The sequence below is a fragment of the Puma concolor genome, chromosome B1, assembly GCF_028749965.1.
Source record: "Puma concolor isolate L17-30 chromosome B1, mPumCon1.1.hap2, whole genome shotgun sequence".
In the NCBI taxonomy this organism is placed as follows: domain Eukaryota; kingdom Metazoa; phylum Chordata; class Mammalia; order Carnivora; family Felidae; genus Puma; species Puma concolor.
In genome coordinates, this window is record NC_141670.1 from 204,511,602 (window position 1) to 204,523,617 (window position 12,016).

The 12,016-nt window shown below is 65.7% G+C and overlaps 1 protein-coding gene across 6 annotated transcripts in view; it reads left to right on the forward strand.

The window, feature by feature from the left end:
* The window catches only part of SH3TC1 (SH3 domain and tetratricopeptide repeats 1), a 47,201-nt gene extending 36,976 nt beyond the window's left edge, over window positions 1–10,225 (forward strand). For all 6 annotated transcript variants that reach the window (XM_086705538.1, XM_086705542.1, XM_086705541.1 and 3 more), the window contains 6 exons: window positions 1,686–1,866; window positions 2,873–3,023; window positions 4,439–4,561; window positions 5,225–5,375; window positions 6,175–6,371; window positions 8,725–10,225. In XM_086705538.1, coding sequence (XP_086561664.1) covers window positions 1,686–1,866; window positions 2,873–3,023; window positions 4,439–4,561; window positions 5,225–5,375; window positions 6,175–6,371; window positions 8,725–8,982 — 1,061 coding nt within the window. In that variant the 3' untranslated portion in view covers window positions 8,983–10,225. The remainder of the gene's footprint in view (window positions 1–1,685; window positions 1,867–2,872; window positions 3,024–4,438; window positions 4,562–5,224; window positions 5,376–6,174; window positions 6,372–8,724) is intronic.
* Window positions 10,226–12,016: the final 1,791 nt, after the last annotated feature.

Here is a 12,016-nt window from a genome sequence, read left to right on the forward strand (position 1 = left end):
ACGACAGGGGCTCCCGGTCCCGACTAGTGGGACCTCCGTGTGGAGGAGGGTTTAGCCAAGCATAGGATGGAGGGCAGGCAGACGGTGAAGCCCGTGCAAAGGCCCTGGGGAAAGCTGGGCCATGCAGGGAGATGCAGAGTTTGGGGTGGGTGCCTCGGGTGGTGGGTGGTGAGCACCTAGGCTGGGGGCGCTAGGCAGGGATCAGGGACCCCAGGCTGCGGTTTGGCATTTTTCCCGAGAGCCCTGGGGAGCCGTTGAGGGTTGTAGAACACTCGGAAGCTCACGGAGCCTGGAAGGGGACCCTGTGGATCTCCAGAAAGAAGCAAGAGCTGGGTCCCCAGATGTGCCCGGTGGCCTCGGGCGGGTCCTGTCTGTGCTCACAGGCCTGTTGTCCCCTCTGCCCCATGCTGAACCTCGAGGAGCCCGAGGGCCACTCTGCTCCTTTTTGAGTTGGCTTTGGCAGCTTGGGTCTCCCCAGGTTCATCCGTTGTATCTGGGTTGCCCTTTGTTGGCATAAACCCTTCTGTAAGGCCGGTGCCACGGCTAATCCCAATCATTTATGCCTTTTCTTCTTAGTCTGGCTGCAGATGAGTCCGTTTTGTGAATCTTCTCAAAGATCCGTCATTCAGTTTCATTCGTTTCCCTCTCTTGTTTTTTCGATTCTCAACGTCACTATTTTATCTTTACTCTTGAATCTTTATTTTTCCTTCCTTTTGCTCGCTTTGGATGTAGTTACCTCCTGTCTTTCTCGTTCCTTAAGGCGGAAGCTTAAACTTTGCGTCTGAAAATTTTCTTCTTTTCTGAGGTAGGCATTTACGGCCAGAAAGTCCCTCTAAACACGGCTGTCCCGCATCCCGCAGGGTCAGGGTCTGCCCTGCGTTTACTTCCACTCATCTCAGAGCACCTTCTGGTTCCCGTCGCGATTTCTCCCGCGACCCCCGGCCGTCTGGCAGTGCGTTTTTCACGTCCACGTATTCGTGGATTTCCCAAACTCCCGTCCGTTACCGATTCCTGGTTTCATCCTGCCGTCGCCGGAGATCATGCTCTGTAAGACGTCAGGCTCTCACATTTACTGAGCGTCGCCTGGTGATTCGGCGACTGAGAACGCGATATGTGCGGTCTCCCCGGTCACCGTGTTGTTCTGATCTTCTGTGTCCTTGTCGGTGGTCCGCTTGGCGGGGAGCCCATCCGGCCATTCTCGGCCGGAGACTGGCTTCGTGAGGGAGCGCTGGCTCCGGAACGCCGGGAGCTGGGTTTGAATCGCAGCCCCACTGCGTGCTGTGTGCCCCAGACTCAGTGTGCCCGCCTGCGGCATGGGCAGCCCGGTGCTCCCTGCCTCGTCGGCGTGGGGTGAAGGCAGCCCCTGTCCGTCACCCCAGGAGGGGTTTTGTGAAGCAGAAGCAGGAAGCCCGGTGCGGTGGGAGAGGCTGGCCAGGACCCCCGGGCCCGGGACGTGTAGACGCGGTCAGCGCCGTGTGTGTGACGTGCCCCAGCGGGCTCGTCACGGCGTGCTCTTGGCTGTGCGGCCCGGAGCGGATCGCGTAGCCGGTCTGGACTCAGTTTCCCCGCTGCACCGACCCCACTAGAGTCATGGAGGAGGCAGGCACACGGCAGGGGCCTTCAAACCCTGTAGATGTCACCGCCGTGCGTGACGGCGATGCCTTCCTCTCGTTCTCCCCGCCCAGGCCAGCTGTGTGCCGTCCAGAGGCTTTGTCACTTCTACAGCACGGTCATGCCCAGCGAGGCCCAGTGCGTCGTCTACCACGAGTTCCAGCTGTCGCTGGCCCGCAGGGTGGCGGACAAGGTGCTGGAGGGGCAGCTCCTGGAGACCATCAGCCGGCTCTACCTGTCCCTGGGCACCGAGCGGTGAGGGCCGGTTCCGCGGGCAGGGCGGGGAGGACCCCGGCCCTGGTCCTGGGGTGGCCCCTCCTCAGGGACCACTTCATTCCTTAGTGTCAGATAAGCTCCGAGCTGGCCGGCCTGGGGGTGTCCCCAGCAGCGCTCGTGGCACAGGGTTCCCCTGAAGGGTGTCCCCTCGTCTCCACGTACACACCACAGTGGAGGCAGACCGTGCGTTTCTGGGCCATTCTTCGTGACACAGTGGCTTTTGTAAGCTGACCTCTGCCTGCCCCGAGTGTCCACCAGCCAGCCCAGCTCTGGGCCAGGCAGTCTGTTTCCAGCTGTCCCCTCAGATGTGAGGACAGTGGCCACGTGTACCTGAAGGATTCTCATCCGCAGGGAAATACCTGGCTGTCCCACCTGCTTCTTCGGGGCAGGGTTTCAGGGTCCTCTGTCCCCTGTGACGCCCACACTGACCATCCCGATCAGATGGACGGTCCCGGGAACGTCACTGGTAACACCCCTCCCGGCTGGGGACTCGCTGAGAGGCAGGGAAGGAGCCAGGTTTCCACAGGACTTCGGGGGCCTCTGCCCCTCCCACCTGGGCCTCAGTTTCACAGCAGAACTGACGGGCAGTGACCTTGATCACTGCTTCTCAAATTGGGGGAGAATATCGCCCGGGTGCTCGCTGCAAAAGCACATTCTCGGGCCCCACCCCAGACCTGCTGCGGCAGAAACCCTAGGAATAGGGCCCCTCGGCCACACTGGGGTTTGAGAACCACTGGCCTAGGTTGTCTCTCAATTTCTGCCCACACACACGTTCCCCGCTGCACCCAGAGAGGTCGCGCCTGTGTCCGGGGAGTGGGGCAGGGACAGAATGGCCCACTCCCTGACCCCATTTCCTTCCAAAAAGCCTCCCTTACTTTCGCCGGGCAAGCCCAAGCCGGCAGACGGGCACCAGGAAGAGCCTGGTCTGCTCCCCCGGGGACAGCCGGCCCGGGAGCGCGCGCTCTGACCCCCTCTCTAATCCCAGGGCCTACAGGTCCGCCCTGGACTACACGAAGCGCAGTCTGGGCATTTTCATCGACCTGCAGAAGAAGGAGAAGGAGGCGCACGCGTGGCTGCAGGCGGGGAAGATCTATTACATCCTCCAGCAGAACGAGCTGGTAGACGTGTACCTCCAGGTGCTGGGGCGCCCTGTCCTTCATCCCCTCCGCCTGCGGGGCACCCGCTGCGTGCCAGCTGCCTGTGAGGCCCCCACCATGGACCACCACCCCTGGACCCCCACCCCTGAACCCCCAGCCCTGGATTCCCAGCCCTGGACCCCTACCCTCTGAACCCCCAGCCCTGGACCCCCAGCCCTGAACCCCCAGCCCTGGACCGCCACCCCTGGGACCCCCAGCCCTAGACCCCCATCCCTGTATTCCCAGCCCTGGACTGCCACCCGTGGACCCCCAGCCCTGGGCCCCCACCACTGAACCCCCAGCCCTGGATTCCCAGCCCTGGACCGCCACCCCTGGACGCCCCAGCCCTAGACCCCCATCTCTGTATTCCCAGCCCTGGACCCCCAGCCCTGGACCCCCACTGCCCGGCATCTTCCACAACAATCCGAGCCCTCCCAAGGGGCCAGAGGCGTGTGCCCCTCACCACAGCCACCACCGTGTTGGTACCCAGCAAGCGCTCAATAAATGTGCAAATGACGCGTCCACCGCGTTGGCACACAGAAGAATTTTCTTCAGTGGCAAATGGCGTGCCTCCTTAAAAAACCCACTTATCACAGAAGCTCCGTTTCCAGTTGCGTTCCAAGCTTGACATGACTTGGAATAGATTGAGAGGCTCGTGAGGCCAATGAGTGTTTTCACTTTTGAGCGCTTGCTGTGTACTTCCCTGGGCCATGGGCCGAGGGTCCCGGGGCTCACCGCTGACGGGGCAGGCGCCTCGGGGCTGCGGGCAGAGCTGCGGGCAGGGGTGCGGTTGTGCACAGAGGGGCCGGGAGGGCGAGCTCCGGTCGGTTTGGGGTGCAGGGTGCGTGGGGCCAGTGCCCAACTGGGAAGAGGGCTTCCCAGCAGTAGGGGATTCACAGGGGCAGAGGCCAAAGGTTCATGGGACTGTGGAAGGTTCTGGATTGCCGGCAGGGCTAGGCCACTCTTGTCCACTCAGCTGGTGTTGGTTGAGCACCTATTATGGGCCAGGCACCGTGCTGGGCCCCAGATGCAGCAGAGAAGCAGCAGTCTTAGTCGTCTGCTCAGAGAGACAGGCAGGTGTTGCTAAGGGCCACGGAGGGACACAGTGGAGGGGACCCCAGCGGAGAGAATGCCGGGGTCCGGGTGTGACCGCCGGGACCCGGAGGCCACCTCGGAGCTGGCTCCCAAACTCCTCAGCAGCCCGCACTTGCGGACCCCCGGCGCCCTAGCTGGACGGGCCTCCCCATGGGATGTAGTGGGAAATGATGTCCCCAGCTGCACAGGGACTGAACAAGGCCAGTCCCTCTGGAGGGAGAGGAAAGAGTCACCCGGAGCACGTGTTGTGGGTCCTCGGGGTTGCCTCGAGGGTCTGGGGGAGCCCTGTGGGTCTCACGAGAGCTTCTGCACGCCCGCAGGTGGCCCAGAACGCAGCCCTGTACACGGGGGACCCCAACCTGGGGCTGGAGCTGTTTGAGGCGGCTGGGGACATCTTCTTCAACGGGACCTGGGAGCGGGAGAAAGCCGTGTCCTTCTACCGGGTGAGCCGGGCGGTGAGGGTGGGCGTCAGGGGTGGGGGCGCCTTCCATGGGAGTTTGGGGGGGCCGGCGGAGGCCTCCCGCCAGGAGGGAGGACTGCCCCACGCACCCGCTTACTTGCTTGGTGGTTTCGCCTGGGATGATCTTGTCCCCCACCCTCACCTGGGAGGGACAGAGAAAGGAGAGGCTGTTTGAGGGACGGAGGCAGCTTTAGGCTTACAGCACCTCAAACCTCAGGGAGGCCAGTCCTGTTCCACTTCGCAGATGAGGAAACTGAGGCTCAGAGAGGCACAGGGGTGTATCACGGGACACACAGCCCCGGGGCCCAGGTCTGCGTGTGCCTGCGCGCCCAGCTCACGGCCTGCGGCTCAGCCCTGGGGAACAGAGAAACGTGCGTGTTTAGACCGCGGGGTTGGGCCCTCCTGGTCAGGCTCTCACCCTCCGGGGACGGGCTGGTCCCAGGCTGCTGAGACAGATGGGCTGCAGGCCACATCCCAGCTTGCTGGTGGCTCAGTGCCCTGGGGCTGCCAGGACCTCTCTGAGCCGAACACAGATACAGCGGGATGATGGGGAGGACGCTCCCAGCGTGCGGTCGGGGCTCTGAGGGGGTGCTGGTCCCGGGCCGGCCGCCGCAGGTGAGGCCTGACCCACCCGCCCGTGTGGCAGGATCGGGCGCTGCCCTTGGCCTCCACCACAGGGAACCAGGAGGCCGAGCTGCGTCTGTGCAACAAGCTGGTGGCACTGCTGGCCGAGCTGGACGCGCCCCGGGAGGGCCTGGAGTTCGCCCACATGGCCCTGGCGCTCAGCATCACCCTGGGTAAGCCCTGCACCCCGGCCCCGGCGGGGGAGACCTGGAGGGCGGGCGCAGAAGGGCCGAGGCGTGGAACCCGGCCCGCGTGCGGGGCTGCTTCCGTCTGCAAGCCGCCTCCTCCGTGCAGGCGGGCTGGGATGCCCTGGGGGACACGTCACACTCACGGGGTGGCTGGGCTTTCTTGGCCAGCTGACCACCAAGGCCGGCCACCATGCCCCGCGGTCTGAACACCCCGGCTTGTCACCAGCCCCGGCACGCGCCTGTCTGCGTGCCGTCCCTTACCCTTGTTCCTCGCCACACTCAGCCAGCCCCGCTGTCACCTGGCTGGCGAGATCCCCTCACTGCCGGGCACCTCGTGTCCTAGCACCTAACTGTGCTGCTCCCAGCCACCTGTCTTCCCCTCGGAGACAGGACTGGGTGTGCAGACCCCACAGTGCTCGCCTGGAAGGGGGACGATCTGGAGACATCCGGAGGGCGTGGGGGGGGGGGGCGGGGAGCAGCAGCTCATACACCAGGAAGGGTGAGCGTCGTGTGTGCGGGTGGACCGAGCCCCGGGGTTTGCGACTGCCTGACTTTGGGGCTCCCCGTCACCCCTTCCAGGCGCCACAGGCAGGTACAGAGCAGGCCCCATGGGCAGGTCCACCTTCCTGAGGCGGACAGCGAGCCTGCAACATCAGGCCCATTGTGCAGATGGGAAGAGTGAGTCTCGGGACAGGAAGCGGCCGGCTTGGGGGCCGGAGCTGGCCTGTGCCCGCCGCCACCCGCAGCCATAGCCTCACGCGTGCCCCCTCCCCTGCGACCCTAGGGGACCGGCTGAACGAGAGAGTGGCCTACCACCGGCTGGCCGCCCTGCACCACCGGCTGGGCCACGGCGAGCTGGCGGAGCATTTCTACCTCAAGGCCCTGTCACTCTGCAGCTCGCCCCTGCAGTTCGCCGAGGAGACGCTGTACTACGTGAAAGTGTACCTGGTGCTCGGGGACATCATCTTCTACGACCTGAAGGTGGGCGCGGGGGGGGGGAGGGGAGGCGGGGCTTGGGCGTGTCGGGAGCCCTTGCTCCCGCGTGGAGGGGGACCGCACACGGGCCCCGGGGCCCCGGCGTCTCCGGGCCTGGCTCTGCGGCACAGGCAAGGTCAGCAGACGCCGTCGGAGCTCCCCCAGCCCGTGGGGGCGGCTGACGTGTGAACGGACCCTGGGAGCCACTGGGTCAGAGCAGACACGGCCGTGTAGCCGGGGGAGCCTCCCGGGCACGGTAACGGCAAAGCCGAGTCGTGACGGTCAAGCAGGAGTTAGCCGCCGAGGCAGTAGGACGGGGACAGGACGTTCCGGGGGCAGGGACGAGTCACTAGAGACCCACCAGAGACCCAGGTTGTAGGGTGCTACCCAGATCCCGGCACCTCCTCCAGGAAGCCGGCCACTGTGGGCAGAGCGACTCCTTCCTGGAATCCCGAGTCCCCTTTAATCCTCATGTCCCCCGGGGGTTTGTAGCAGGGACACCACTCCGGGCAGTTCCTGCCCTGTGGGGGCTGGAGGCGCTGGAGTTGGGACCTCACAGACCAGAACCCGGAGATGTCTCTCCATCACTCGCCTGCACGGGCAGGGGCCCCCCTCACCCCACCCGGGGCCTAGCGTCATCCCTGCGCGGTGTCCCTGCTCCGTGCCGGCTGAAGGGCGGGTGCCCCAGCCCAGGGGCCGACTTCTCCCTCCCCCTCCCCACTGAATGGCCCCTCAGGGCTGGGGTGGCGCCAGAAGACCCCCACCCAGTTGGTAGCCCCCAACCCCCTTCCCCGGGGCAGCCTTGGCTGTGCACCGATGACACCTGGTGGTCACAAGTGGTCACTACAGCCTCCCGCGTCCGCTGGGTGGTTCTTGGGGAGCCTGTCGGCCGGGGCAGCGGGGGTGGGGGGGTACTGCAACGTAGCCTCACTACCTTCCAGTCTGTGTGACCCAGGCTCCGTGTGACCCAGGCTCTGTGTGGTTGGTTCTGCCTGCGAACGCTTTACTGTTCTAGAAGAGTGGAGCCCCCTGGAGGCAGGGCATAGGCTGAGGGCCAGGCACGGTCAGTTGACCAGAGTAGGATTAGCAGAGCTCCATGGGGCTCCAGTGCCCGGGATCCTAGAACCCACGAGCCTCTGACCCTGCGACCCGCATACGTGTCTATGTCCCAGGCTGGGCTCTGGGCCGGGCCCTCCCCTGTGTCGGGGCCACGGAGCCTGGCGGTAGGGCAGGACTGTGGCCAGCCTCACCTGAGCTCTTACACCCAGAGCCCTCTGTCATCTGCAATACATGCCCCTGACCCCTGGCCCATCCGAGGGGGGGGCCTGACCCGGGTCCCGTGTGACTGATTCCTAAGCAGCTCTGTACAAGAGGGGGAAACAGGCTGGGAGGCAAAAAAGGTGTCCAAGATGGGGGTCGGGGGCCGGGCCGGGGGCAGCTGCAGGCCCAGAGGTAGCTGATCTGACGCCCAGGCCCTGGGGACGGGGACCTTATCTCTCCACGGTGTCACGGGGCAGGGCTGCGGCTGAGAAGCCCAGGTCCCTGAGCCCGAGAGGCTGGGACCAGGCAGCTTGCCAGCCGCACCATGGCCGCTCTGTCGACAGCACGTCTGTCCTCACCGTGACGACGGCTTGGAAATTCCATCAGGGGCCACGGGCCGACTTCACACCGTCAGCCACGTGGCCAGGAGGGCGAGAGATTCCTCCGAGCCCCCTTTACGGGACAGGCCTGGGCAAGCGCCGCTCTAGAGGTTGGGGGGCCATGGGCATCTTTGCCAATGGTCTCCCTGAATCGAGGTCATCTGTACGCGGGGCCTCGGGGACGAAAGAACAAGGCTGGAACGGGACAGATTTGGGCGTGAATCCTGTTTGCCGCCCGCTGGCTGCTCCAGGCACAGGTGTGCACGTCCACACGCACACACATGCACACGGATACACAACTCCCAACCACCCACTTTGGTCAGCTCTTTAGTGAGGCTGTCCACTCCTCCAGGCAGCCCTCCAAGTCCACCTCAGGCTGACTCAGGTGCCACCTGGGGCTGCCACCGGCCGCCGGTCACCCCCGTGGTCGGCGTGGCCCCAGAGTCAGCCGTGGCTCCCGCCCTGCACGGGGTCCAGTGCCCGGTAGGGGCTCGGGAGTGTTTGTTGAACTGCTCTGCGTACCTGCTTTTATCCCCTCTCTGTGTGGGGGCAGGGAGGAGCCAGGGCTGCTGAACTGGGGCTTGTCCCAGTTAGAGCGGTCCGTCGGGAGGGACTGGGTGGAGGTGATGGGGGGCCGGGCACGGAGCAGCCTCTGGGGACACAGGCCGGCCAGCCCCTGCCTGCAGCCAGGGGGCGTGTTAATGTCGGGCCTCCTTCAGGACCCCTTCGACGCGGCGGGGTACTACCAGCTGGCCTTGGCAGCGGCCGTGGACCTCGGCAACAAGAAGGCCCAGATGAAGATCTACACGCGCCTGGCCACCATCTACCACAACTTCCTCCTGGACCGCGAGAAGTCCCTCTTCTTCTACCAGAAGGCCAGGACCTTCGCCACCGAGCTCAACATCCGCAGAGTCAACCTGGCCCCGGGGCGGTGCTGGGGGCGGGCGCCCTGGCTGGCCCCCGGCCCCTCGCCCTGAGGACACCTGTCTGCCCGGCTGGCCCCCGGCCCCTCGCCCTGAGGACCCCTGTCCGCCCTGGCTGGCCCCCGGCCCCTCACCCTGAGGACGCCTGTCTGCCCGGCTGGCCCCCGGCCCCTCGCCCTGAGGTCCCCTGTCTGCCCGGCTGGCCCCCGGCCCCTCGTCCTGAGGACGCCTGTCCGCCCGGCTGGCCCCCGGCCCCTCGCCCTGAGGTCCCCTGTCTGCCCGGCTGGCCCCCGGCCCCTCGTCCTGAGGACGCCTGTCCGCCCGGCTGGCCCCCGGCCCCTCGCCCTGAGGTCCCCTAGTGTCTCTGGGAGGCTCATTTTCTGGGAAACAGAGGCAGGACCGTAGGGGTCTGATAGCAATAAACGATTTTGCGGCAGCCTGCCAAAGCCCGCAAGGCCCCCTCCCCTGGCCTACCGCCTGGGGAGCGTCCAGGGACCAAGCCCCGTCCCCGGGGGCCCGCCCTGCTGCTGTGAGCTGGAAGGACCGACCCGGGCCAGGTCCCCCTGCCGGCCCCGCGCGGTGTGGCCTCAGGCAAATCACGCCCCTCACACCCATTTCCTGGCCTGTCAGAGCGGAAGGCGGTGGTGGGATCCCCTGGGCATCTTCCCCCTTCCCCGTGCCCTCACTGTGTGTCAGGCTCTGTGCTCTGCCTTTAACCCTCACACCGACCTCACCGGGCCCACACCGTTGGGTCTGTTATCATCTCCATTTCCGGCCGAGGCACAGAGAGGGTAGGTGCCCTGCCCGCCGTCACACAGCAGGTAGGTGGGGCAGAGCCGTAACCACTGTACCACCAGCCCGCCTGCCTCGGGGGGATGTGTCAGCATCAGGACCCAGGGGCGCGTCCTGGAAGAAGGTGTCAGCACGTCATTGCACCTCTGCCCCTTCCTGCGTCCCGAAGGCGAGCGAGGGGAACGCGGCCCACACGCTCCGTCACCTGAGAGTCCTCTGGCCCAGCCCGGCCGGTCCCACCTGCACCCGCCAGCCAGCCAGGCCGGGAGGGGGGTGGCCTCCAGCCCTGTGCGGAATGTGCTGCTGTGAGTGCGTCTAGGGGCTCGTCTGGGCCCCCACGTGCCAGGAACCCTCCACTTACAGCCAGGGGAACTGAGGCTCAGAGAGGCCGTGGGCGTCCCAAGTGGTTCTCACCCGCACGGCACTGTTCCGATCTCTTTTTCTTTAATTTATTTTGTCAAACAAGGTGACATTCACGTAAGATAAAATGAACCATTGAAAGTGACCGACTCAGAGGCGTTTTGTGCAGGTAGATGTGGTTCAGCCGCCCGCCTGTGCCTGGTTCGGAAACATTTTCGTCTCCCCACAGACACCGCCCACGTCACTTCTCCTTTAGCAGAAGGGGAAACTGAGGCCGGCAGGGGCTCCACTATCCTTCCTGCCTCTGCCGCTGGGGTCTGGGGGAGTCCCCCCTCCCCCCCCCCCCCCCACTCCTGCCCGGCTCAGAGGCGGCCTGCAGGCCCCGCCCCGGCCTCTCCCACCAGGGGGCAGCAGAGAGCCTTCCAGAAGCGGGCGCAGAAGCCGGGGAAGCTTCTAACCTTGACCCCAAACTGGCTTCTCGCGGTCGCTGGGAGGGGAACATGGGAGGAGGCCGCGCTGTAATTGAAAACAGGACGACCTGACGACCCGCGCTGGGCCTGCAGCCTCCCCGTGTCGGGTCGGACTGTTGGGCAGGTCACTCGGGGGCCACCACCTGCCTCAGAACCCGCGCCTTCCCTGACCTCCAGCTGTGGCCCTCACCCCTCCCGCCCGGGGTTCCCAGCGCCCCACCCCTGCCCGCTGGGACCTCCCCGTTGCCCTGGGGCAGCAGGCCTGGTGGCCCCGAGGGCACGTTCTGTCGGTCAACTCCTGGCTTCCACCCCCAGCCCCCCACTCAGACGCTGGGGATTTGGGGTGAGTTCATTGGAGCCCCAGTTTTGGTCGAAAGTAAAGCGAGACCGATGGCCCCCATACGGGGGTCGAGGGAGGACTCACAGAGCCGAGGGCTCGGTGCCAGACCCCGGGCTGAGAGTTGCCTGCTTCCTTCTGATGATGCACCACGGGATGCGCTCCAACAACCACAGGCTCCGGAACTCTGAACCAAAGGCTGAGTCACTGGTCGAGTCTCTTCGCGTCTCAGACCCTCAGTCTCTTCTTCATCTGTCACCAAAACCAAACCTACCGCCAGGTCCTGAGGAAGAAGAGAGAGCACGTGCCAGGCACAGAGCTGGGCGGCCAGTCCCTCGTTTTCGACCAGAGCAAGGAGGGGGCGGGCAGCGGGGGGGGCCCTTCAGAGACCAGGGCCCCAGGCGGTAACCCCGGAGCCCCTCTTGGAGCAGAGCGCGTGTGAGACGGGCACGTGCCTGGCACCCGTGCGCCGACTGGGCACGCAGCCCAGGAGCCCCGCTGCCCCAGCCGTAGAAGGAGGCGTCTCCACCGGGCCCGTTCGGGGACCCGCGTGCGGGATCACCAGCTGCTGCAGGCCGTGCTCAGGGCTGAGCCACGTGGGGATGAGGGGGGACAAATGGCCCCTCCTCCAGGAGGAGCCCCCCGGGCCAGGGATAAAACCACTCCTCGCCAGGGGTCCCTGGAGACTCCCATCCACCTCCCCAAACAGAGAGGGAAGGCAACCCCCCCCCAGGGTCACACAGCCCCACTTCCTAACTTCAGGGTCCCGGACGTCCCCACCCCGGCTTGGCCGTCTCTGCCTCCGTGGAGACCACCTCTTTCTGGGCACCGGGTTCTTATGAGGGACAAATGTTGACCCAAGCGTAGGCGGGCTCTGGCTTTGGATCGGGAAACTGAAGCTGAGAGAGGGATAGCGACCGTCCCAAGGACACACAGCATCCGTCATCCCCTTCGTCACCGTGGAGCGACGGCAGCCCCATCACCTGCGAACAGGGAGCGGGCGGGAGCTGCGGGCGGTGGGCGTGCCTGGTGTGAGGCTGAGTGCTCTCCCAGGCCGGGTCTCTGGCAACGGGAGGGGCCCCCCTCAGGGAGACCTGGACCCCCGGCTGCAGAGGGCCCTCCCTCGCCA